The sequence below is a fragment of the Anastrepha obliqua genome, chromosome 4 (genome assembly GCF_027943255.1).
Source record: "Anastrepha obliqua isolate idAnaObli1 chromosome 4, idAnaObli1_1.0, whole genome shotgun sequence".
In the NCBI taxonomy this organism is placed as follows: Eukaryota; Metazoa; Arthropoda; class Insecta; order Diptera; family Tephritidae; genus Anastrepha; species Anastrepha obliqua.
In genome coordinates, this window is record NC_072895.1 from 1,348,912 (window position 1) to 1,375,436 (window position 26,525).

At 35.8% G+C, this 26,525-nt stretch overlaps 1 protein-coding gene and 2 pseudogenes across 5 annotated transcripts in view; all 3 read right to left on the minus strand.

Annotated features, from left to right (window-relative positions):
• LOC129245183 (transcription factor GAGA) overlaps positions 1–26,525 on the minus strand; it is an 85,684-nt gene that overhangs the window by 51,175 nt on the left and 7,984 nt on the right. For all 5 annotated transcript variants that reach the window (XM_054883206.1, XM_054883211.1, XM_054883210.1 and 2 more), the window contains 2 exons: positions 25,319–25,534; positions 22,039–22,203 (listed from right to left, as the gene is read on the minus strand). In XM_054883206.1, coding sequence (XP_054739181.1) covers positions 22,039–22,203; positions 25,319–25,465 — 312 coding nt within the window. In that variant the 5' untranslated portion in view covers positions 25,466–25,534. The remainder of the gene's footprint in view (positions 1–22,038; positions 22,204–25,318; positions 25,535–26,525) is intronic.
• Positions 20,320–20,505, minus strand: LOC129246593 (U2 spliceosomal RNA; annotated as a pseudogene).
• Positions 21,077–21,260, minus strand: LOC129246538 (U2 spliceosomal RNA; annotated as a pseudogene).

The window sequence follows — 26,525 nt, forward strand, 5'->3', positions numbered from 1 at the left end:
TATCTATATTTTCTTATCGGTAACTAAATGGCTCTAAAATCCTCAAACCGTTATGACATAGTGACGCATATTAATACGTTCACCGACAGATATTCAACTACATCCTGCATCCAGGATTTCGACGATTCAGATCCAAACGACATCGATAGGCGATGGCAAATTTTTCAAACTTCTAGAAATTTGTTGATAGAAATATTATTTACGCACATGGCAAGTCTTAGCGAAGCGCTCGGTCGGTCAAAGCTTGTAAAGTAACAAACTAGCATTTCTTCTGAAACCGGTTTTTAATGATTCTACAAATCCATGCAGAGGTGGCTTACACCTTTACAAAAAAAGGCAAAAATGTCCAAATTATGAACACGACACAAGCATAACCTGTGTGTGTGAGCGTTGATATGTATTCCATTATTGGTAACTGGTATTAAGTTACACGAGTCTATTGTACATATCAGGTGAGACTCTGCTCGGGTGGTGCAAGGGTGGAGATGGAAGGAATAAATTAGAAATTTTTAAAAATCTGAAATCAAACAATGCATTTGCACAGCACATTTTCGAGATTGGCCGTTCATGCTGGAAGAATGAAGCTTCTTTGGTTTCCATCTGAAAAAGCACATACCCAAGTTGCTGTAGATAGAGACTTCGCACGGTCTTTACAAGATGACTGAGCAAAACAACGGCATTCATATTTAAAAGCAAAAACCAGCAGCAGCTGAAAAAAATAGTGGCGATTCATTTAAACACCCAATAGGCCATGAGCCTGCAACCCGCATATCCTCAAACCATTCAACGCTCAACACTAACGGGAAAAAAACTCTCATATACTCGCTCATTTTATACATAAAAAAGTTTTGTAAAAAATGAGTACAAAGAAAAAGGCAAGTAAACGAAACATAGCGAAATCTACGACAGCGGTGAGAGTAAAGAGTCGAAAGAGAAGACAAAAAAAAATTGAAACAAAAACACAAATGACACAAGTTGTCGCTTCGCCGACCGGGCTGGTCGCTCGCTTCCATCTTGCTTTCATTTACACAGGCCTGCCAATGTGTCTGACCATCTACGTATCGGAAGTGGAAGGATAGCACAGTGGAGCGAATCAATGCCAGCTTCAATATACTCGTACACCTACATCCATACTTACGAATATATAAGTATATATTTATAAGATTATGTTGCACATGCAATTAGTATACGCAGATTCACATTTGAGTCAGAAGAAATTAAAATTTTGAAATACACCGTTCTTTTCTAATGCCACACAGCTAATCCTTAAAGCGTTGAACGTATCTTTGTATGCATTTTTTCTCAATGTTATGTACGAAATGTTTCCTCAATTTTTTATTAATTTAGCAATTACGTAACTTTCGAATTCATAATATCTACAATTAGATTTCTTAGACTCAAGGTCTTCATTCAGGTTGCGCCCAAGGAAAATATAGGACCACTACGTATGTATGTATGCACATTTGTGAATGCACATGCCAGCATACATGCGTATATATGTACATATATGTGTCCGTATATAGGTATGTATGTTATGTATTCGCAGTTAATCGGCGAGGGTGGTAAAACTAACTTAAATCGTGAACCTGGCCATGCGAGGGACTACATTTGCCAGAGCATAGTACTATATGATACTTGCAAAGCATTAAACGCGTTCACCAATTGTTTTTTACGGTATTTTTTACTCTGTTGTATTTTTTCTCCCATTTAATTTCCTTTTTTTGTTCAATAGAGTTTTCTTTCTCCAAACACCACCCCCGTAGTCCCGTGTCCCACCAACGTTATTTCTTGGACACAAGACACAAACGAAACTATATTTCCATTTCACTCAGACAAACCCCATCATACCGTTAAGATTAAAAAGAAACAACGGTTTTTTAAAAAAATTCTGCACAGAAAATAAAAATTGAGAAGGCAAAAGCAACAACAATTTGAGCGTGCAAACGTAGAGAAAAATTGTAATAAGGGCAAAGAAATGGGGGGGAGCCACCCTCAGTGGTTGCATAAAATGAAAGCAAAGTCATAAGAAACCGAAATGAACAAGCGAGTAAGAAGAATGGTGGTTAATGGGGAACCGACGAAGGAAGCCATACAAGAGAAAAAATTGAAAAAATGCCAACTACAGTATAACAACAATAATCATGACAATAGCAGTGATATATGTGTGTATGTAACCATATACAAAAGTAGTTGCCAAAGAACTCGACTTACATACATACATACATGCACACGAGTACGAATGAATGTGTATGTATTTGCATACATATTCATTCAGGTACACATACACACCAATTCCAACGAAAAAAACGCTTTTGACGCACTAACACAAACGAAAGTATCAAAGTTGCTAGGGGTTTCCGCCAAGAATGAGACAAGTTTGAGGTACAGTAGAACAAAGTATCTAAATAATTGTAAGCTTGATGGAGAAAAATAAAATTATCACTTTTTGGTTAACAATAAAACAAAAATTGCTAAAAATATAAATGTACTGATATAATAACAGTATAAAAAACATGGTTGAATGTCGAGATTTAGTAGGTAGATCGATAGATAGATAGACTATTTTTTTATTATGAAAATATATGCATAAAAACCAAATTTGTTCCAAACGCACAAGGCTATATTATATTGGTTTACAATTAACTGTCTATATTTTAAAGCATCCTAACTAAACTATTGCATCCTGAACCAATTTCATTCAATCTATTATTAACTTCATCTTGGTCTAAGTAGACTTGCCCAAAGTACCAATATCTGATTTGTTTCCAAATAGGGCATCTTCCTAAAAAGTGTGCTATATTTTCCAATTCGTTTAATTTACAAAGAGAGCAGTTACAATTGTTGCTGCATCCGAGGGAATTGAGTATCTCAAGAGGACAAAAGGCGAGGTGCAGGCAGTATAGCCGTTTCGAACACTTGAACGAATAGGAATATATGCAGTTCTACAGTTTCAAATAAAAAAGAGATAGCTCAGAATCTAATGCTAGGTAAGAATCCTACAAACTGAAGAATACATCTTAAGATGGTTAGATATACAGGGTGGGCCATATAGCGTTTGCTTCTTGAACCACCTATTTTTTTGAGAATGGTAACACAAATGACATGTCAAATGTGTTCATAATTTACTTAAAGGTTTGACACATACGAAATGGGACGCTATACCCTTGAACAAAATTGGGAAATATTGAAAACCTATTGCCAAAGTGGTGAGTCTTCTTCTTTTTTTCTGATTTTGAAAACCGAATAAGCAGCCGAAATTCCGATATCAATTGGCCGCCTCGGAGCTGTGATTTAAGGCCGTTGGACTATTTTTTGTGGACGATTGATGCTTTAAAGCACGAAATCGAAGTTGCCATTCATGAAATTGGAGCCCAAACAATCGAAAATGTGCTTAAAAATTGGGTGGAGCGAATGGCCAGATGTAAAGCCAGTCGTGGCAGTCATTTGAACGATATTATTTTTCATTCATAAATGACAATGTTCAATCTTCAAAATAAAAAAAAAGTTTGAAAAAATATTGATTAGTTTCGGTTATAAACCGATTCAAAAAGCAAATTTTACATGGCCCACCCTATATGTAGCTCGAATATTTTTCTCGTCAAAACTTGAAAAAAGCATTATTGGAGTAAAATTAATTTATATGTTTCAGTGTATGTGAATTTTTATTTTGAAGCGTTTCCTCGGAACCTGGATAATAATTTCTGTAAATTCCTCTAAACCATTTTTTCAACTGTTTTAACTAAGAAGAGCATGTTCGTCCGAACGAGTTGATGGTCTTACCTCGATAAGCATAAGATAAATGTACGAGACATTTGGTCAGGTGCTACTGAAGTTTGTTTCTCGCGATGTTATTCGAGCAAAATGAGCAATCGGATATTTAACATAACTTGAATGAATTTACGAAAATTTAAAGAACTCAGTGGCAAAGTACAAAAATATGTTAGAAACATCGTGAGAACCAATAACAGCTGTTTCAAATATTTTGTTAATGTTGTTGTATAGCAGCATGTATGGGGAGTGCTTCTGGAGTGACAGTCCTTGGCCGGATATACCTATACATAGTAAATCCGGGTCGTTCCGGTGTTAATCATCTTATTCGGTAATACCATTTTAATTATTAGAATGTCATTTTTGATTAATCAAAAGTAAAATATTCGACTGATTATCCTGTAAGTTAATTAAAATTACGATTAACAGAGTTTGTACAGCAGAGTCACCCGACGGCTTTGATAATAAGTAATCGACAATTTCTATTTATGTAAAATAGATACTTTTCTAAAATCTTCCCATTTCGCTTCCAAAAAACGATACAATGGCCCAGTGTTGGTCGTTCTGCCCGTATCTGCTCTTCCTGCTTGCCTCCCTCATAGACTTACACACACACTTACATATATTGTTGCAATAACAAACGTCATTGCGGTCGGTCAACTGGGGTATCCCGTACGTTTGGAATGAAGAAAAGAAAGGTTGTACAAAGAAAAAATTGCACTATAGAAAAAACAGCTCTAGAGAGAACAAAAACAAAAAAAAGAAAAAAATACATCATAAATACATACAAAAACACTACTACTCAGCCACATTGAAAAGCACACGACAGGACTTGAGTAGAAGCTCTAAAAAACTGTGTATACATATCTTCACATGAGTGTACAAACCTTCTGCTGGCAGATATACTCAAATGTAATATGTACTCAGAAGTAGCTGCTGAGGAAGAGAAGATGATTTCTACTAGAGACGCGAGAGTCACCCTCAAGAAGGGTCAAAGGGAGAAGCAGCATTGGGGCAGGCAATCGAAAGGAGAAAAAATTTTGCAATATAAAAATGGAACAGCGAATAAATGAAACAAACCAACGATGACTGGAACGAAAAGGTAGAAGGAGATAGAAAGTGCGAGCGTCGGCAAAGACGACTAGCGTCTGACTATTGGAGCATGGTTAAAATTCCGCGACACCACTGCCACTCCATATCAGCGCCCAACAACTTGGATCGGCATTCGATTGTGTATATGCCGGTCTAACCGTCTGCCATCGAAGGTTCGTCTGTTTGCAGTCATACAGTGAAGTGAAATATAAGCAAGTTAAATAAAAACGCAAATGCAGAAACGAACTCTTCAAAAGTCTGTATCCCATCACATATTTGGCGATGCTGCAAGTAAGACTACCACCACACCTTTTCAAACGGTCAAAGGAGTAAATGCTAAATATTCAAATTTATACGCACACGCACACACACACACACACACATTTACACACATATTGCAGAGTTTTTGTTGGCCCCTACGTTGAAAATTAATATTTTCTTCATCCTGATTTTGCACTTGCAAGAAGTGAAATTTCTTATTTTGCAAGACGGTAAAACAATAAAAATAATCTAAAGGCCTATCACCATACTTTTCTGATGCATACTTTTGTGTCAAATCCAAATCCATAAACCAAAATCGCCCTACTCCTTCCTAAACGTAAATATCTACTCATCAATAAAAATTGTTTGATGTTTTAATTTTTGTTTTAATGAAAAATTCATTTCCTTATGTTATTATTAGTCCACATAGCCCCATAAACTTTTAAGTTTTCACGTTCTTGTAAACTCTTTATAGATCAAAAATCTTTAGTTGCTACGCATACATACTACGTATGTATGTATGTATGCACGTATACGCATACTAACCCTTAAATCAGAAAGTGGGATTGTAACCAATTCGCTTTTTAAGTTTTCCTTCGTATTTTGATGTGTCTGAGAAATTCTAAATATTTAATTCAACTTTAATCTTATTTATCACTTTTGTAAATAGTGACTAGATATAGCGCAGCGAACAAAGATCCAGCGGCCTCGTTGGCTGGGTCATATCGTCCGAATGAATACAAACTCTCCGACTCAGGAGGTATTCGATTCGGTATCAGCTGGTGGTAGCAGGGGAAGAGAAAGGCTCATCTTCGCTGGAAAGATCAGGTGGAGAAGGACTTGGCTTCACTTGGCGTATCCAACTGGCACCGGTTAGCACGAGAAAGAGACGACTGGCGCGAATTGTTGAATTCGGCCAAAACCGTGTAAGTGGTTATCGCGCCAATCAAGAAGAAGAATATTGACGGCGATATGCAGTATACAATATATTGCCCCTTCTAGTTAAGCTACATATGTGAGAATTTTTTGAAATTTTGTAGTCCTAACAAAATGGAAATTTATTTTGTCTGACAAAAAAAGTCATAAAATATTCAATAACATTTAACCTTATTTCACCAAGTTTATGAAAAAATCTTCAAAGTTTTCAATTTTCTCCCTAAGTAAAAATTAAGATAGATCTAAAGACTTTCCGAATTACAACCCTGCATATCGCTTTCGCATTACGTTTCAGCAAAGAGTCGCAGACACCAATTCAGTCCAAAAGTTCTTTTGCGACAATTCACGTGACACCCATATATCCAGCTTCTCCGTTATGCCAAAAAATCCAAGCGATTTTCTGCACAATATTCACTTTCTGGGCAATCGAATAAATGCTCACATACCTGTCCGACTTCGGCCGTACCTCACACCTTTGGCTGCCATATTACCAGAGCGAAATTGTTGAAGCCAACCCTGCATTGAGGCCGTAAACTGCACCAATTTTTTTGGCTGCCAGCTACGAAACCAGGCGAAAACCTTGATCTTAACTAAAGAATATATGGATTTTTTTCTTTCTATAGCTCCATTTTGTAATGCTGTAATGCGCACAAATTGTGCGTTCTTCACGTATTGTGTGAGAGAGAGAAAAATTGGCCCTATGGTAGCCCAGACCATAATCAGCTCAATACTCTGATTTTTAACAGTTGTTTTGGCTGCTTAACAAGCACATAACGCATATAGGAAGTGTTTCATCCTTGAAGACTTTTTGATATGAAAATTCTGCATGTTGAGGCTGTCGACGCATTCCATGTTCACGATGCTCCAATCTCTGAGCCAATTGGACTTTATATGAGTATAGGTGCAAGTGCAAAACCAAATTTTGCCTAATGAGCCGTACGACAAACTCGGATTCCGTACACGATGTGGAATCGACGAAGTTGGGTCTGCCTCCACTTTCACTTACAGCAGCAATATTTTCAGCAGATGCACAGCTACGGACCCAATCTGTTGAAATTGTGATGCGTATAAACACAGGAAATACGTAACATTTCTCAATCTTCTCGATCTCGAAGAGGTGCATTCTTTCTGCTATTTAGGCAGCGTTATATCGGTGCCTGGAGGTTCGAGTAACCATATAAAGAAAGCTGTGGCGGGATTTGGCTCTCAGCAAACAATTTGGAACGCATCACATTTTTCACAATGCACAAAACTGTGAATTTTTAAGTCAAACTTGACTTTACTTTATGGTTGTGCGACGTCAGCTGGCACAATCCCATTTACAAGTTTTTGTTAACACATGCCTTCGAAAAATACTCAAAATATTCTGGCCAAATATTATCTCTAATGCTGACTTATGGGCCAGAACCCAGCTGAATCCAATACTGTTAGAGATCCACAAGAGAAAATGGAGCTGGATTGGCCATGCTCTACGCAGAGGAAATGGTGACTTAACAAGTACCGCTATTGACTGGAACCCCCAAAGAAACAGCAGACGTGGAAGACAACTGCTGGAATCAGAAATCCGCGTCATGCAGCTTAGCTGACGGAGTTAAGAGATTGGCGCAAAACAGAGCCGAATGGAAGATTCTTGTTGTGGCCCTATGTTCCACACTGGAACTCTAGGGATTTATGATGAATACAATAACAATTATATTGGCGAATTAAATGATACAGAGAATTGATTTTTAGAAATTGTAAAATTCAGCGAAATGGAATTCGAGTTCTCATTAAATTCACGAAAAGTTCGAGCAATAGATGAAATTAGTTTCGAATATATTGAAATAGAAAGGGTAGTAAAGTTTCGTAAAGTTCTCGCCGGAATAAGAAAGTTTGCAATCAGTGTCACCTAGAATTAAATTAAACACAAAACCGACCTGCACTCGTTCCCACGGCAGTCGTTTCTACATTACCGGAACGACTCGCATTTATCCGGTCAGGAACTGTCACTCCAGCAGCATTCCCCGTAGTTTTATGGGTAATGTTTATGCTGCTAAAACGACAACAACAACAATCTTCTGCATTCGAGCGACTTTAATCTGATTAATACTATAAATCTATACGAAAGCTATAAGAGAGAAAATGGACAGAATAAATTAAAGATCTTAAGACAAATTTAAGAAACAACTTTTGTACCGGGATTCCCCCCTTTTTGGAGTATAATTTAACAAAATTTAAATATGGTGCGATAGTTAAACGATAGATGTGCATTGTCAAATGACAAACATTCAATTTTCCAGTTTCAAAATTGCAATACATATCAAAAAATCAGAGACACTAACAACTTCAGATTTTCTGGTTGTTAAAAATGTTTCTTGTGTATAGCTTTTTATTTGACAAACAACAAATTAGGTGTAACGTTAGTAATGCTAAGGTTATAATTAAGGTTATTAAATAAATGCGTCCGTTAGTTCGAACGGACTTAAACTTTTTATATGCACACTCATGGAACAACATCGTCTTTTCAAACTTTGTGCACTTTGGCCCCTATTATGAGCAACATTCGATCTTCGACTGTAGTCGAAAGTGCTGATCGAACGAATTTTCATTTGGTATTATCGTGCTCATTCGTTGAAGAATAGGACTATTGTGAATTTCGATCGCTCGATGCATTTACAATAGATAATTTTTTCTCAGCTGATACAGCAAATCAAAATAAAAGAAAAACCGATTGTGTTGAAATTCTTTGCTAACAACATTTTTAAAAGTTGAAAAAAGTATTTTTTGTGAAAATGAGTACAACGGAGTTGTGGTTCGACGATTCATCGGACGATGAAAGATTAGTGGAACTAGCTAGAAGTAGAAAACAGTTGAGGGACGCATCCAACCCCCTAGAAATGGCTTCCACTGAGTAAATTCAGAATTTTCAAAATGTGTTGACGTACTTAATATTACAGAAATTTCCTTACAGATTTTTAAAGAACTTTAGATTATCTAAAGAGGAGTTTGTGAACCTACTGTCCAGTACAGAAAACCAGTTGCAGCAGTGCACCCGAGCCAAATTGATTCCAAATATTTTAAAGCTAGACACAGTTCTGCGATTTTGTGCTCAGGGATCGTACCAATTGAGTATTGGTAATGAAGGTAATGCTAGGACTTGCTCAACCCACTGTGTACGATGATGCTGAAGATATTGAAGTGGAGTCAAATAACGGAGAAGTAGAAAACATAAGAAATGAAATTCTTAGAATATTATAGAAAAATCTAAAAAGTATTAAATAGAAACCTTTACGCCACAGTTTCTGTTTTATTTTTGTTATAAATTTTCTTTATTCAATTATTCGTCATTCGAAAAAAATATATGTATTTCTATAAATATCACGAAAAAAAACCATTATTAAGCTTAATCCATTTTGCTGCCGTTCTCACTGGAGGTCCCAAGCAATTCAGCTCCGTTGTAAATTCCTCCCATTTTTTTGCTGCTTGAACTTTGGTGCAAATCCCTTTTGCGAATTGTGGATTCGCCTTTCTAATTGTTGTTTGGTACTCACGACTTTCGACCTGCATAAAATTGACAAAATTAGTATATTTTATTATTTGGTTACTATAAAACCATAAACAACCGCAAACCATAACCAAACCGCAAACAACTTACACTTTAACAAGTTTTCCCTCAATACGCTACACAATCGAAAGCAAAATTGCATTCGACTCTAAATTCGGTAAACAACGAAAATTTCGATAGGGTTGGATCGCTCATAATACCAAATTGACATTCGATTTTCGATCTTCGACAACCAGCGAATATCGAAGATCGAATGTAACTCATAATAGGGGCCTTTATTATACTAAAATTGAAAAGGCTATAAAAAATTGCATACCAAAAATTATTCTAAAAGTTCTGATTAAAATGTTTGAAATTTCGGTGAAAAAGAAACCCATTATTTTTGCGTACAATTTTTGTTTTTAAAACTGTTTTATGGTGTTTAGCTCCTGGGCGATGCTACGACTACCAACGCGCCGGTCAACTTCGATTATTTCTGTGATTTTATCGACATTTTCGACATTTAACATTTTAACATCAAAAATACCTGAACTGAATCGACGAAATCAAAATTCCACGTATCGGAACCATAAGCACCACTCACAATTTTAGCGGTCTGGCTTGTATTTTCGCCTTTAAAACAAACAAAACAAAACGGAATAAACAAAAAACAGCAAAAGAATTTGTAAGTATGGAATTATACTGAGACTACAGCCATCTAGCGAGAAAATAATGGATTTCTTTTCCCCCAAACTAATACATAAAAATCAATAGTCACTAAATATACAATAATAAACGGAATATTTTTAGTGAAATGAAAGCAGAATCACAAAAGAATTATATTTATAATTTCTAAATCATGATAGATTAACTGATTTATTGGTATTAATCAATAAAAGTTCGAATTTCCAAATATCTTTAAACATGACGACGTTAGTTGGTTGTATTATTCGATTTTGTGGGCTTTCAAATAATAATTAAATGAAACCACGCGCCATCCGACTATTAACTTTGGGCGAACTTTTCGTTCATTTTAAATAGAAACTTACCTTATCTGTAGCAGAGTGGTAGGTGCACTAAATATCTGAATTTTAGATCCAGTTATCCGTTGGATGTTTGGCGTTCGGCCGAGTTGGATTGTGCGTGACTACCATCCAGTTGGTTCAGGACTAGACGCCCACTGCGCATATGACACATCAAATGATATGAAAAGATTTTTATCATAGCCATTCCCAGTCACACCTGAGTATGCAATGTAAATATCCGAGTGCATCATCAAAACAAACACCACAAATTGGAAGAAAAGCTCGGCCAAGCACTTAACAGAGGATGTACGCAGCAATTTCATACATATAACAGGCATACATGTTAATAAATACCTTCATAATTCTGAACATTTTAACATTTTTCTATATATGTATGTATGTATACCTCGATTAAGTTGGGCTTGAACGTGAACGAAGTTAAAATACCCTTGCAGAACTGTGTGCACCGCCAGTAAACATTTGAACATTCGCAAATTTGAACTGTTATGCTGTTTAAAGCGATGCAAAGATAAATTAATGATATTCACCAAATTTTCGTTTGCGTGTGCAATGCAGAATGGTAGGAACATTTTACAAATGTAGCGGAAATGTTTATAAATTCGTTTTTGTTGAACTCACTTTTCATAAATGCGTGTTTCAATATACATATAGTAAATTACAAAAACAACAACAAAGAGCAATTAAGTAAATAGAATAAAAACTACTAATTCACGTAGCGCAAAAAAGCGATGTTTCGTTTTGACCCAACCACATTCGATAATGGTTATGTTGTATAAATTCATAAGCTTTGCAGGTTTGTGTCAATGATAAGTTCGAATTCGAACTGAGCGCAGCACTTCACCCATTCAAATCAAAGCCAATTGCTGTTTTTATGTGTGTATGCATGTCAATGTGCAAAACACATAAAGTTATCAGTCTACATACCATTCTAATCGGTATATTTGAAGAAGAACAAAACCCATTTCATATTATATATAAACAGTAGTTATATGACTGGGCTTGATTTAAACACTATGAGAATCAAGTGATTTAGATGATTCAGCATAAATAGTTACGATTATGGTTTAGTTTATTTCGAATCTTTTTGTTCTGGAGTTAAAAGTAGTGAGATTAAAAGCAAAGTCCGCTGTGCGATTTCCAACAATATTGTATTTTCACGCCTTCGAATTTCACTTGTTTCTTTTATTTTCATTCCGAAATTCTTCATTTTTGGTTGAACGCTTGGTATCTCAACGTGAAGAATATAAAATTAATGAATCTAAAACCCAGAAATAAAACAAAATAAATAAAATATCTGCATACTCTGTTTTCCATTTTCGCAAAATATTGTGCAATATCTGTGGTCATAAGCAATAATCGCCTAAGTCGACTTAAGAAAGAAATGAGTTATGTATACTAGCTAATTCAACTAATAAAACTGTATATTTACGCGAAGTTCCTATCACTCTAACTATTTTTTTAGTGTAAATATTAATAAAAACATATTAGCCTAACTCGCAACGAAGCGCTATTGCATTTACTATATGAGTCTAAGTATACTTAAGAAGATGATCAATTACAATGCTGTTATATTTAAATGGCCTATAATAACTTAAGTTGTTTTTGCACCTAATTTTTTTTTAAGTTTGTCATACACAAGAGAGTTGACATAAGAGCCAACGTGAAGGTGAGTGTTTGTTACAAATTGAAAATACATATAAGCATGTACTATCTCTTCAAAAGTTGTTAATGCATTATTGTTGTGAGTTTTTAAGAGCGCTATATCTTCATACGCGACAAATGCGAATGACATATGCTCTTATTCTTTTTTCAAAGTGCAGTTAGATTGGTATGCCTAAAGCGAGATTTTAAAATCATTTGAGTTAAGCAATTTCCTGTGATTAATGCAGAGGTTATAAGAGGTCAGAAATAAAAAGTTTCGGTTAAATTGAATATTTTCTGAACTAAAAAAATATAATAAAACAATTAATAAAAATATTTAAAATTAATGAAATGGAAAACGAAGTAAATGTAACAGGTAAGATTGAACAAACAAATAGCTTTGCTAAGTTGCTTAAATTTTTGCAATTAATAGGTTATGATGAAAGCAGTCACATGTCGTTTTTAGAGGGCAGTGGGGCTGATTTACCAACAAATGTTTCTAATACTCCACTATGCAGTGAGAATGAGGCAGATAAATCAAATTTACAGGAAAATCTCCGTTTTGACAGTGATGACTCAGTCCTAGATTCCGACTATGAGGACTCAACTTCTACTAATAATGGAAATAGTAGCAATTTAGATGATGATGAACTGCTCAACGAGGCCCCGACTACATCCCAAAGAGCTTATTCGAGGAAATAATCATGCACAAGACGGAACTTGGGAAAGGCATACGTTAATGTAAAGGGTGTTGTTGTGTCGGAAAGAAAATTGAGACCTCTTATTATTGATTGTCGCATGAAGTGCAAATCAAAGGTTCCGCTTGCATTTCAGAAAAGCATTTTTAATAAATATTGTCGTTGGGTACGTACAATCAGAGAATTTTGTTCATTGGTTCCTTAATTGAAATCAACGACAAAAAAACTCAATATATGCAAAAACACTCTGAAAGGCCACGTGAGCGAAAATTTCAGGCTGCTTATTATCTTGAGTTTGAAGGCCAAAGAGTGCAGGTATGCCGAAAATGCTTCCTGCAGTGTTTTGATGAGAGTGCCAGTTTCGTCAAAACTGTTTTGAAGAAGAAATTACACTATCCTAACAGTGACCTTGTTGATAAGCGGTGGAGGAAAAAATAGACTTACGGATGATAAAGTTCAACTTGTAAGGGACCACATAAACAGCTTTCCGAAATACGAAAGTCACTATACCAGGAGAGAAACAAGTTGCCAATACTTACATGCGGAATTATCCCTAGCCCAAATGTATACTTTGTTTTGCGATAAATACAAAGCCAACGTAGTTAGTGTTTCCTCATACAGTGGTATTTTTAAAAGTAAGTTGCATCTTTAAGGCCTTTCTACACGATATGGCTTGTACATATGACTTGTCATTCTTTCTACACTCACGTATTGTCGTATGACTTCCAATGCTTTAAGTAGTTCAATTTATTTGCTTTTTTTCTTACAAAAAATAAATAACTGCAAAAAATGTTGCCAACAAATTAAGGAATAGGTTAATGTAGTTATGTGTTACGCGAAAATAGAATCGTTTCTATTTTGATCTGCAGTTTTTTAAATAGACATATACATATGACAATACATATAGTGTAAGAAGCCTTTTACGCTTCTTATAATTATTTAATTAAAAAATGTTTTACAGCCATGAATATAAAATTTAAGAAGCCAATGCTTGATACCTGTTCTCCGTGCGAAAAATTTAGAGCTAAAATTGCTATTGCTAAACAGGAATCCGATGATATTCTACTACGTGATTTAGAAAAGGAACTCTTAGCCCAACAGAGTAAAGCAGTTTTTGCATATGAGTCAAAAAGAAATGACAAAACTTGCGCTTTCGATGATCCCAAAGTTAAAGTGTATACTTTTGATTTGCAGCAGTGCTTGCCTACCCCATACTTAAGAAACTCAATAAGTTTCTACAAAAGGCAGCTTTGGACCTATAACTGCCACTGGCACCCCACATTGCTTTATGTAGCATGAGGCACTTTCTGCATCATGCTTATTCAAACATATAAACAATCTTCCACACGTAAATCATGCAATCTTTTATAGTGATTCCTGTATGGGACAAAATAAGAATTCATTCGTGTGTGCAATGTTCACATTGGCTCTTGAAATTAACCCCACTTTAGAAATTATTGATCACAAATTTTTAGAACCTGGGCACACGCACATGGAATGCGATGTGGATCACGCTGTGATAGAAAGAAAAGAGAAAAGAACTGAGGCACAAATACATCATCCACGTGACTGGTGCAATTTTATAAGAAGTGTACGTTCCAGAAATCCGTTCAACGTAATTGAAATGAACTTGAAGATTTTTTTTGATTTCCAGCTTTTCTTAAAAACACAGCTAATGTGGAGAACCAATAATCTAGATGGGGAAAAATTCGTTTGGAAAGATATTAGATGGCTAAGATTTACAAAGAGTAATTTTTGCAAAAATTCTTTATAAAACCACTTTAGACGAACATGCTCCTTTTAAAACATTGAACTTGTTAAAACGTGGTGTAAATTCAATACCAATAAGCGACATATCAATGCTAACTCAAGACATTAAGATCAGCTCAAAAAAGAAAAAGGATCTCCTTGATTTACTACCATTTGTAAATCCATGCTTTCATCCTTTTTATAAAAGTTTGTTAACAGATAACTCAACTGATGTACATCCAGACTTAGTAGAATGTGAATCAGAAACCGAATAACTTCGACTGATATATTATACTTATACTTTTAAATAAATATTACATATAAATATTATAAAAATAAGTTTTCGGAAAATGTCATTTAGTTTAAAATAATGAATTTGTAAAACTCCTTTTTTTTTAAATAAACTCGTATTAGTGAAATGGACTAACTCTTTATCTTGGTAAATTTATATATGCAATAGTTCCTTAACTCAATATGTGTCACACAAACAGCAACCAATTCTTTTACAATAAAAGCCTTAGTCAACATAGTCATTCTTATATCATATGTTATGTTTGCAATAAACACTTTTATTTCTTTTTATTAAATATCTCCTAAACAAAGGCAAGTTTCATTATAATTGTTTAACTGAGCATTGTGCTTAAAATGATCAATAATTATGTATATACAGTTTTTTAAAGCTCCTTTCTACATTTCTCAGAAACGCTTCTGAATATAAAAAGCTATTTATCTCGGAAGCAAAGTTAACGACTTAGGCGATTATTGCTTATGACCACAGATATATCGTATCTGTATCACATAAGGTGAGAGTGACTGTTTATGTATATGAATGTAGTTAGCTTTATAACCAAGTGTTCACTCCAATTCACTCCCATGTAACCCGGGTTTCGTTGGTTCAAAAAATTGATTTATTTTTTTTTTGCTTATTAACTTCTACAACTTCTCAGGAATATTATACAAAATTTTCAAGTCGATCCGAATAATAAATTCGGAGATACAGCCTTTGGAATGTGTGCGCTCCAAGCCACTTTTATTGTTACTCAAAACTTTAAACGCGTTTTTCTTTTATTGTTTTCAAAGTCGGTTGTCAAATGTTCTCGAAAACTACTCAACCGATTTTGGTGAAATTTTACACAGGTGTTCGAAATACAATTTACTCGTGCTTGAACGAAGGATTTTGTTTTTCTTCAATTACAACTATTTAAAAAAACAAAAGGTCAAGCAAATTTGACCGAAATTTTCATTTTTTTGCCAAAATGTCTGCCAAAATTCCAATTTTTACTTTTCTTTTCTTTCCTTCGAGTTTATGGTCTTAACTAAAGCACTTATTTTTGTTTTTTCATTTTTGATGAGCCTGTCAGGAGTTATGCTGACAACGCGGACGCACCTTTTTTTCGAGGGGTCACCGAAAATGCCGTCATAATGGAGGAGTTTTAATTTTTTTTTTTTGAAAATATCAGAAATTATTCTTTAAATATGTATCTATAAGACAGAAAAAAGTTTGAATTAAAGAAATATTTTTTTACATAGAAAAAAAATATTGAAAATAGGTTTTTTTTTACCCGACGAAACCCAAGTAACCCCTTAATATGATGATAGCTAAAAGTTAAATTCTTGAGACGGTTGTACACAAACAATTAGAAGCGCATATGGGGAATAACCGATTGCTATATGAAAATCAATCTGGATTTAGTTGTTTTTGTTGTTGTAGCAACAAAAACATTCCCCATACATGCTGCTGGAGTGGTATAAAGGTGGTAGTCCTTGACCGGACATAAATCCGGGTCGTTCCGGTACCGTAGAACCGACTGCCGAGGAAACAATCTGGATTTAGTCGACGCCATAGGGAAGGAATCACAATAGCTGAACCAAAATATACATTGGCCGTGTTCATCAACTTTAAGAGAGCATTTGGAGCAACTGACAAAAGCATATTAATAAATCAATGGAAACAATTTGATGTTGTTGTAGCAGCATAAACATTCCTCATGCATATACGAGGAATGTTGCCGACGTGACAGTCCTTGAACGGATATAAATCCGGACCGTTCCGGTTACGTAGAACCGACCGTCGTGGGAACGTTGTTCATCAACTTTCCTTTTTTCCTCAGCAATTTCTTGAAAATCTTACTATAAATCAATTATCAAAATACGTTCACATATGCAGTGATTAGCAATAAATCGACAAAAAATTGTGTACCTTTTCACATATGGCAGATCAGGTTTGGTTTATTTAATTATTATTAACGATATGAAGAAAAGGCAAAGAGAAGTAATACATAGTTCATTTAATCGTGCAATTTGCTGCTAGTAATAGAAAGTATGTTACAGTTGGAGGAAATCCGTAAACGACGTCTACTGAGATTTCAAAAAATTATGGGAACAAAACGCATGCAAAATTCGATACTACATTTTTTAATAAGCATTAACAGGCCAAAGCGGCTTTGCACACACACTTTTTTTTTGGATATGAATGCATAATAAATAATATCTAAAAAAAATTTATTAGAGGGTGTATAATTTCGTATAATAATTACCAATAACACAGAAAACACAGGGTTGTATAGGAAAAAGTATGGTTATTATCTAAGATTATTCTATAATCTCGGATTTCGGTTGAGAAAAGTTGTAAGAGTGGTAAACACGTTTTTTAATTGTTCTTTTTAATTGGCGATTTTGGCTGAGTTTAACAAAGCGCGCCAGTCGTTTCTTTCTCGGGCCACCTGATCTTTCCAACGCAGAGGAGGCCTTCCTCTTGATCTGCTACCACCAGCTGATACCGCATCGAATACTTTCAGAGCCGGGGTGTTTATATCCATTCAAACATGACCCCGCCAGCGTAGCCGCTGGACCTTTATTCGCTGCGCTATGTCTATGTCGTCGTAAAGCTCATACACCTCACCGTTCCATCGTCTGCGATATTCGCCGTTGCCTACGTGCAAAGGTCAAAAATCTTGCGTAAAATCTCGTTTTTGAATTACGGTTTGGGAATTAAGCCCGAAAAAGCGGAATAAACAACTTCCGCCTCAAAGTATGCAACATTTTTTAATACAATTTGCATTAAAATTTCCGTGGCCTTTGCCAGAAAATGTAACATATAAGTTTGTTCAGCGATCGGTGATAGATGGTTATTCATAGTTATTTCTTGTATAACTTCGGAATACCCCTCTGTGAAATATATCTGTCAAAAATGTTAGATACCACTGTTGAGTTCTCGATTTGAAGGTCATTAATCAGAGAAAATTGTTTCATTTATAACGGATTTATGTTACTTTTAAGTTGATGTAAAAACATAATTCTCCGAGGAAAATAAGATTAAAAACATTTAAAAAAATTATATAGAAAAATAAAATAATTTATATCATATATACAGCCGCGATCATATTAATAGCAGTGCTCACTTCATATGTCTTCTAATGTAAATACTTATTTTTTTTTCTTTGTGAAATCAGAATTCTTTATATTCATAATTTTCTTATCGCAACCTAAAGTGCAACATATGTAATTCGGTTTAGATGTTTTTCGATAATTCCACTTACAAACACTTACTACAAAAATAAGAGTGAATTCACCTTTAATCTACAACAATCCGTCTACAAAAATTAATGACGATATATGCAGCCAACCGTTATTCGAGCATTGTTGCTTGCAAATACCAGTACTGATAAATCAAAAAATTTAAAACACTTAAAAACAGTTTAACTCTAATGGTAGATAAAATTCTCTTCAGGGAACCGCTATTACCTTGCTCGCAATTGTATATATACAGCCATGAACATATAAATAACACACTTGGTCTTGGTGCATAATAAAAGCGTAGTTTCCAGTTATAAAACATATATTTCCTAATATATTAAAACCATGTAAACTCCATTTTTCCTATAAACTGCCACGGATCATTAAGAAGCCATCAGTTGGGTCATTGCGGTCTCTCGCCTAGGGTAACCTCTTGGTTCTATTGGATATTGGCAACCAGGTGGAGAGTCCAAATAACTACCCCATTGGAGTCAGTGGGCGCTTCGGGCCAGACTTGCTCTAAACTTAACGCAATGCTAAATGCGGTACTCGTAGATTTCGCAGGCAGAATTGCTCGGGATACCAACTTGACTTAAATTGCGGGCACTCCAGCAATCTTGGAAACCTCAGAGTTCATTCCTTTCGGGCCTGATCAATACACACCTACTGTGGGTCCATGCGAGACCTCCTCTGCAGTATTTCAAGACAAGGTCTCGTGAGCATGTTCACGGAGCGAAGTTGTACAGAAGGGTTGATGGAGGAATATTCTATGTGCTCCTCAGTGAATTTTGCCAAAACCGTGGCATTACTTTTCGGATCTTTTCTCACTTCCCGCATGATTCGCCGTTCATATATTTCCGTAAGCTTGCGAGGTCGACCAGTCCTTTCCTTGTTTATCACAGTGTTTTCTGTCTTGAATTTTTTTATGATATAATGAACTGTAGTTCTTTGTTTCTGAACAATTTCTGCTATGCTTTTTTCGGTCTTTCCTAATTTGTAATGATGTATTATTAAATTTCATACATCTAGAGAAGTGTCTTTGCTTTTACGTCCCATCTTCGTGATCACTTTTACAAAAATGAGTAAAAAATGCTTGTAAATAAGAAACAAGAATTCTAACGGTATTTTTACCAACAACAACAACAAATAATACAAAATACATATTCACTACAAAAGAAAAACAACGGTTGCCGAATACTTTTTTTGCTTTGGAATTTGTGCGGTCTTATCCAAAAAGATGACTGAGTGTTAAAATGTGAAATATTCGTTAATTTTATAACGGTATATTCTGAAATACTTACTACACAACGTTATCTTAATCAGAGACTTAAACATTTTTAAAGAATACTATCACTTTGACATCAATTTTAAAAAATTACTCTAATGTCGAATAGTTTTTTTGACCGCTGTATACGTGATACACCGGTACGGTTAGTGTTAATATATTATCAGGGGACAGGCTAGAGATCGTTTGTTCGATTTGAATGTGTATATCACTGCTCGAAATCTAATTGAAAACTAAGTGTGTAGAGTTTTTTAGCTTATAATGAAGCCATATTACCACCCCTGCAATTGTTGTAAGACACTAACAGCCAGAGCCCATGGTTAGTTAGCTTGCACCAAGTCGACTATCCGTTTTAAACTTGATGAGAATTGTAGATATTAGAGCAGGCTAATACTTTTTTCAGTTCAATACTTTTTAATAAAAAAAAAAAAACCAGTCTAACGGTTAGACTTGATAGAAGTGAAACCTTCCGTAAAACAAACTGAGAGAGAATAAGACGAAAGCAGCATTAGGAGCGGGATAATTATAGGTTCATTATAATATTGCTATAAAGTTTATATTTTATTTTCTTCATTTTATCATTATTCATCCTCAATGTTTTCAATTTCAACAAATGATACGAGTGGCTTATGATAGATAAAATATGATACAAATGCTTTGGTTTCGATGTTGTCAAAAAAAATACCCAAACGGACCGAAGAAACAGACTTACAAATTTCTTCCATTTTCGTCTACTTGTATTTATATAAAAATTTATGTCTCTTCCCACCAAAGCTAAATGTATTAGTATATTTTTTCTTGTATTTATTTAAGGCTGAAATCCCGGCGGTACTGCAATACCGGGTCAACCCGTGGCAGAGGTGGAGAGCAAGCCCCTAAAACACTCTTCGCATTTCCAAAAACTAGTTTAACATTTGTTGTTCTCCGATGGAGGATCTATCAGATGTTAAGCTGATAACCACACTACCTAGTCAATACATTTTAAATAATAAACCTAATAAACCTTTTGAGAATTACACGCTCACAAAAAAAAAATTAATGTACGAAATATTTATACCGATTCACTTAAACTGACTTTCAGTATCTAAACCAAAAATAGAAAAGCCAAGAAACTGTTTTCAATAAATAATCAGAAATGTCCTACAATGCAAATTTCAAAAAAAAAAGAAATTTTATTTCTTGTGATTCGAACCAAGAATTTTGGATCGGAAGCTCACATTGCTAGCCGCTCGGCTATCGCGCCATACTGTCGGTGCTGGCCTAAAAGTTATTTAGTTCGTCGCTACGTTTATATGTTGTAATTCGTTTCACTTTTTCCCATATCACTCCCAACGATTCTAAAGAAGTTTTCACTTCAAAAATTAATGTACGAAATATTTATACCGATTCACTTAAACTGACTTTCAGTATCTAAACCAAAAAATGTTTTCAATAAATAATCAGAAATGTCCTACAATGCAAATTTCAAAAAAAAAATTCCATTTTCGTCTACATGTATTCATATAAAAATTTATGGCTCTTCCCACCAAAGCTAAATGTATTAGTATATTTTTTCTTGTATTTATTCAAAGCCGAAATCCCGGCGGTACTGTAATACCGGGTCAACTCGTGGCAGAGAAGGAGCAAGCCCCTAAAACACTCCGCCCATTTCCAAAAATCAGTTTAGCATTTGTTGTCCTCCGATGGAGGATCTATCAGATGTTAAACTGATAACCACACTACCTAGTCAATACATTTTAAATAATAAACCTAATAAAACTCTTGAGAATTACACGCTCACAAAAATTATTTATATCAACATATAATATAACGCTTCGTAACTAAATAACTTTTAGGCCAGCGACAACAGCATGGCGCGGTAGCCGAGCGACTAGCAATGTGAGCTTCCGATCCAAAATCCTTGGTTCGAATCACAAGAAAAAATAAAAGTTTTTTTTATTTAGTTCGTCGCTACTTTTATATCAACATATAATATAACGCTTCGTAGCCAAGTTGGTCGCTTTTTTCGTTTCACTTTTCCTCAAATCACTCCCAACGATTCTAAAGAAGTTTTCACTTCAAAAATTGAACTTTACAACTCGGCGACTCTGTGGAAAGAATCGTTCTCTTATTGTTGGTAAGATGCAGTGGCATTGCCTACTGTGCAACGAACGTGGTTATGAGTAGAAAACGACCGATCATCGATTTTTAGGACCTAACCGAATCGCCCAATTTCGGTCGAAGTCGAACCGAACATTTTCGGTTTTTTTATCGAAGTCGAAACGAAATCGATCTGAACGTTATCGAAGCCAAAGTTCTCTATTTATAAGATGTAAACCGTTTGCGTTTTCAAAAAAATTGTCCATAAGCTGGCTGGCTTTGGTTAGAATGGGCCCAAATTATGTTGCAAAAGAATTCAAAACATTTTATAGAATATTTCTAAACTTCATTACATATTTGACATCCTTAATTGTACAAAAAGTATAGGCACACATTTTTCTTTATTTGAGATTTCTTCGAGGAGGGGATGTGAACAAGACTTACCTGCAACTCAGATTCGGTAACATCTATTTCACCACGATAAACAAAATCAATAATAGTCTTCAAGTCTGTGAATATTATATCGCCTGGAAGAATGATGGTGGGGTGCTTGCAGGGATTTTCCAAAAGAAGTTTTTGGAAATATGACGAACACGCAGATAACACAACCTGTATGGAGAAGAATGATCAAAAAGAAAAACTTGATTAATGTTTTCAAATATGATTTTTTATGATGAGAATAATTTTTTCGCATTTTTAAATTTTGTAATCCCCACATATTCGCCCGTTATAATGCACCCTGAGAAAAATATTATTTCCACATGCCATAAAACTGTTAAAATTAAAAAATGCAAGTTTCCTTCAAAAATTTTAACAACATTTTTAATGAATGGAACGTCTAAAAAAACCGTGCCTGTTCAGTTTTCTTCAGCCACGAGATTTTTCAAAAAGCGTTTCTTTGCCTTAACCAATATGTTATTGTACCGAGTTTGGTCAATCGTTTAGATTGTCCGACTATAACCAGCACCAACGGACAAAAATACTGTCCAAGGGTAAAGTTCTTTTTTTATGACACGACGTACATACATTTCGCTATCTGATTCAAAAAAGTTGAATTCGATTAATCTCTTTAAAGTGCATATTTTCAAAACCGATGTTTTCCAAACAAAAATTGGTGTTATTGTTTTAGCAATTCACTAAACTCGATAAATGATATCACTGTCAGACGTTAATATCAAACAACCGTCAGCGTGTGAGATCAAAAAAAAACACCCTAGTTAAGGATGTATGAAATGTAGAAGTTGAGAGGCAAGGAGGAAAGGATACCACCCTGCAGAATACCTCCTTTTTTTATACTGCTATGTTTTGAGGTTTAATCTTGAAATATTACACGTAATTTAGGAACGGGTCCCTGTGGGATAGCAAATTGTTGAATATCAACTAGTGGTGCGATGAGGCCTCCCAGTCAAGGAGCACAACAAAATGCTCAGAACACAGTTTCTACTCGGATATTGCCGTAGGTTTCACCCCTGTAGATACCTGCTAGAACCTGAGCCGCCTCCCAGGTACGTCAGGAGACATCTCTTCGCCTATTCCGCCGAGATCTAGGACAAAACTAACCGACAACTGGACCGGACAGTGTTTAGACATACGCTTAATGGCATTCATCGGGAGGCACTTACAACCTTCCTAAACTCTCTACCCCTGAATGCCGTAATCGGAGTCCAACCACCACCCACAGCAGATGAAGAGCTTCAGCTGCCTCGTGAAAGCTATGTTATTTTGGCACAATTATGTTCTGGATATTATAGTTGGTTATACTCCTAACTATCCAGAATTTACCCCGACGTCATCAACATATGTCCGACATGTCTAGATACCCAGCATGCCACTAGCCACTTATGCACATGCCCCCTTAAACCCACTCACCGTTCTCCCTTTGGGACCAACCTGTCGAAACAGCAAGTTTCCTACCGTTAGATGAGTAAGACGAAGACGACCGGTGGCTACATTGCACGGACAGGGTTTAGTAAGCTGCTACAACAACAACAAATACGTTTTTTTTTTTTTTCAAATAGCGACCACCCCTCGGCAAGCAATAGTAAACCTCTGAGTTTTTTTCTGGTATTTCTTTCGAAATTTTTCCATATTAAAAATTCTTCATCCAGAATAGACCCAAGCTTATACAAATAAAAAAAAAATTCCTCCTCAAATCACTTTCCTAACTTATTTTCCCTGTTTCCACCAAGTAGTAACAGCAGTCTCGCTTACTGATTGTCACTTCAGCAGCAATTCCCGTATATGGATAGGAATCGTTTATGCTGCTACAACAACAACAACAACCGAAAGCATGTTATAGTTCTGTCAGCCAGTGTTGACGTCGAAGTTATCAGCAGCAAGCCCAGGAAACGTGGTTTTTCGACGAGTTCCGACAGAACCAGGAGCAAGGTATTTCGAGTGCTGTTGAAGTGAAAATTCTTGGTCAGATATAAGCACGGGTCAGTCCGGTAACGCAGAACCGACTGTTACGGGAATGTCTGTTCTCTGTGATTGGCCGTCTGCTTGCAGTTGTTGTAGTAGTTCGTAAAACCCTGCTAAGTGCGGTGAAGTCATCGGTCGCAGTCGTCTATCTATCCAGGAAACAGGTTGTTTCGACAAAACTTCGGTTGGATTCACAGAATTCATTTCCACAGACGTCTTCGACAAACGTCATTTAGTGAACGATAAAGTGGTAAAGGATTCCCTGTTAGTTCCCTAAAACTGGCCATCTGATTGTCTTAAATGTCGCCACCAACGTATCTTTTTCTTCAACCCTAGTGCTACCGGCTAGACCATAGTGGCGATCGCGGTTATATGTGCCGAAAAGGAGAGCAAACTATCGAAAGTGACCCCCAGTGACCGAATTTGACTTGTTGTGGTAGAGTAACCTCCTTCGTCCATGTTATAAAAAGTGTCGCTGTAAATTTAGTCGGGGAAAACGTGAAGATTCCCTGCAGTGAAGAAGGAGAAATAATCACTTACTTTCGAGCCCAACCCCCATCGATGTAAATAGCGGACGCCTATGCCGACCAATCGAACTGACTGTCTTTTCACCACCATCCCTCCCTTCACACATCTCTATGGGTCCGTGAATTGTAAGCAACAGAAGTGAGCGATATTAGTATGGGCTAAACTACGCAAGGGTAAATTCAAGGTTTTTAGATATCCTTCTAAATAAAGGCATATGAAGGAGGTCTTAAGCGAGAGTTAGCATAGGTTGTTATTGTTGTAACAGTATGACAGATTGAGTCTTTGGCCCACTGGTATCTAATGATTTTTATTCTAATGGTAGTGTCGCTACGTTCTTTCAGTAAGCTTGGCTGCGATAGAGAGTAGTGCACGTTAAAGCTACCTATTACCATAAGCCTTTCAGCCTTGAGTAGTGCTCCAATAAAGAAATATTTCAAGCTTGATATCATTTAACCAATACGACGATACAGTACAGTGTGGCGTCTGATAAAACCATTTTTCCAGCATAATTTCCGCTCAGCACACGATCCCCTTCGTGTGAAGTGAAGTGTAAAGAGTACCGTTAAAAGGCGTGAGGACACATAAAAACTCCACGTATCTTAGCTGAGCTTAGTAATGCAGCTACAACAATATCTCTATATTGTATAGTTTAGAGACAAATTGAAAGACTCTGAAAATCATATTTCACAATGATCCGCAGCTTGGTGATAAGATATGTATGTATGTTTAGAGATGTTTTGTAAAATATTTGTAGATTATATTATTAATACGGTACCTTGTGTGCTTTTAGAGACCCATGCTCACAAGAAAGTGTTACATCCACAAAGGCGAGGTCTTCGCGTAACTGCTGAAACACTGATGTCATAGTGTTTTGGTAATTATTCCAACGCAAACTAAAATACTGGTGACTTCTGGATGCCATCGTGATGCTGTTATAACGCGCTTCTTGTCGCTAATCCAGGTTAACGCCAGATGTTATTTTAGGTGATCACTAAAAATAAAAATAAATACTTTTAGTTTTCAATTCAAATTATTTCTTGATCGCTAACGTATGCTGAAAGTGACCTGCCATAAAACAAATATTGGCCGCTGTATGCGATAAGGAGTTACAATAAAATGAATGACTTAATAACAAATTCAAACATAAATTACGCAATATATATTGAAATAATTAATAAAAGTTTCTTTTAAAACGCTATGCCTGAAGAAATGGGTTGTAGCCTTTCAAATTTAATCACCGCTTCCTTGGAAGGTCGGTTTGCAAGAAATGTGCCTTTTCGCCAGGATTGTTTTGGCTTTGAAATACGCTTCCATTGCGCCATCATGACTAAATAATCCGCGCGTATAATGGGGCTGTCACAATGGGTCCGTTGAGGCAACGCATTTGACTAACGCGACTTGTAAGTCGTACTGTGGTGCCACAATGAAAGTATTGCCGCATATAAACAAAAAAGCAACAGATGTTTTTGTCGTGAAAGCAAATATAATATTTCGTTGTGTATGAACAGGTTTTTGTTGGTTGTGGTAGCAACTTACTAAGCCCTGTCAAAGCAATGCAGTTACCGGCCGTCTTCATCTAGCTCAACTAAGAAGAATACCCTCTTAGATGGTAGGTTTAGGAAGGCATGTGAACAGGTGGTTGGTATCGTGGGAGTATCTTCACATGCTGGGCATACAGTGTCGGACAAAACATATTGGACTGATACCTATTAGTGAAGCTATTTCTTTTTACTCTTGCAAATATTATTTTAAATAAGAAAAGATATCACAGTTGTTATATGAAAACATGAAAAATAGTTTCTAAGATAAGACTGCGTTACATAATATGCGAAAAAAGGCAAACATATACAATATCAGGTGCGACAAAACATATTGGACTCGTCTCGGTTTATCGAAGTAGGCGACCAAAATTCCGTTATTTTTTTGCTACTGTTCAAGCCATGTGTACTAAGATATTTTTTGTCTATTGTGGTCAATGTGAG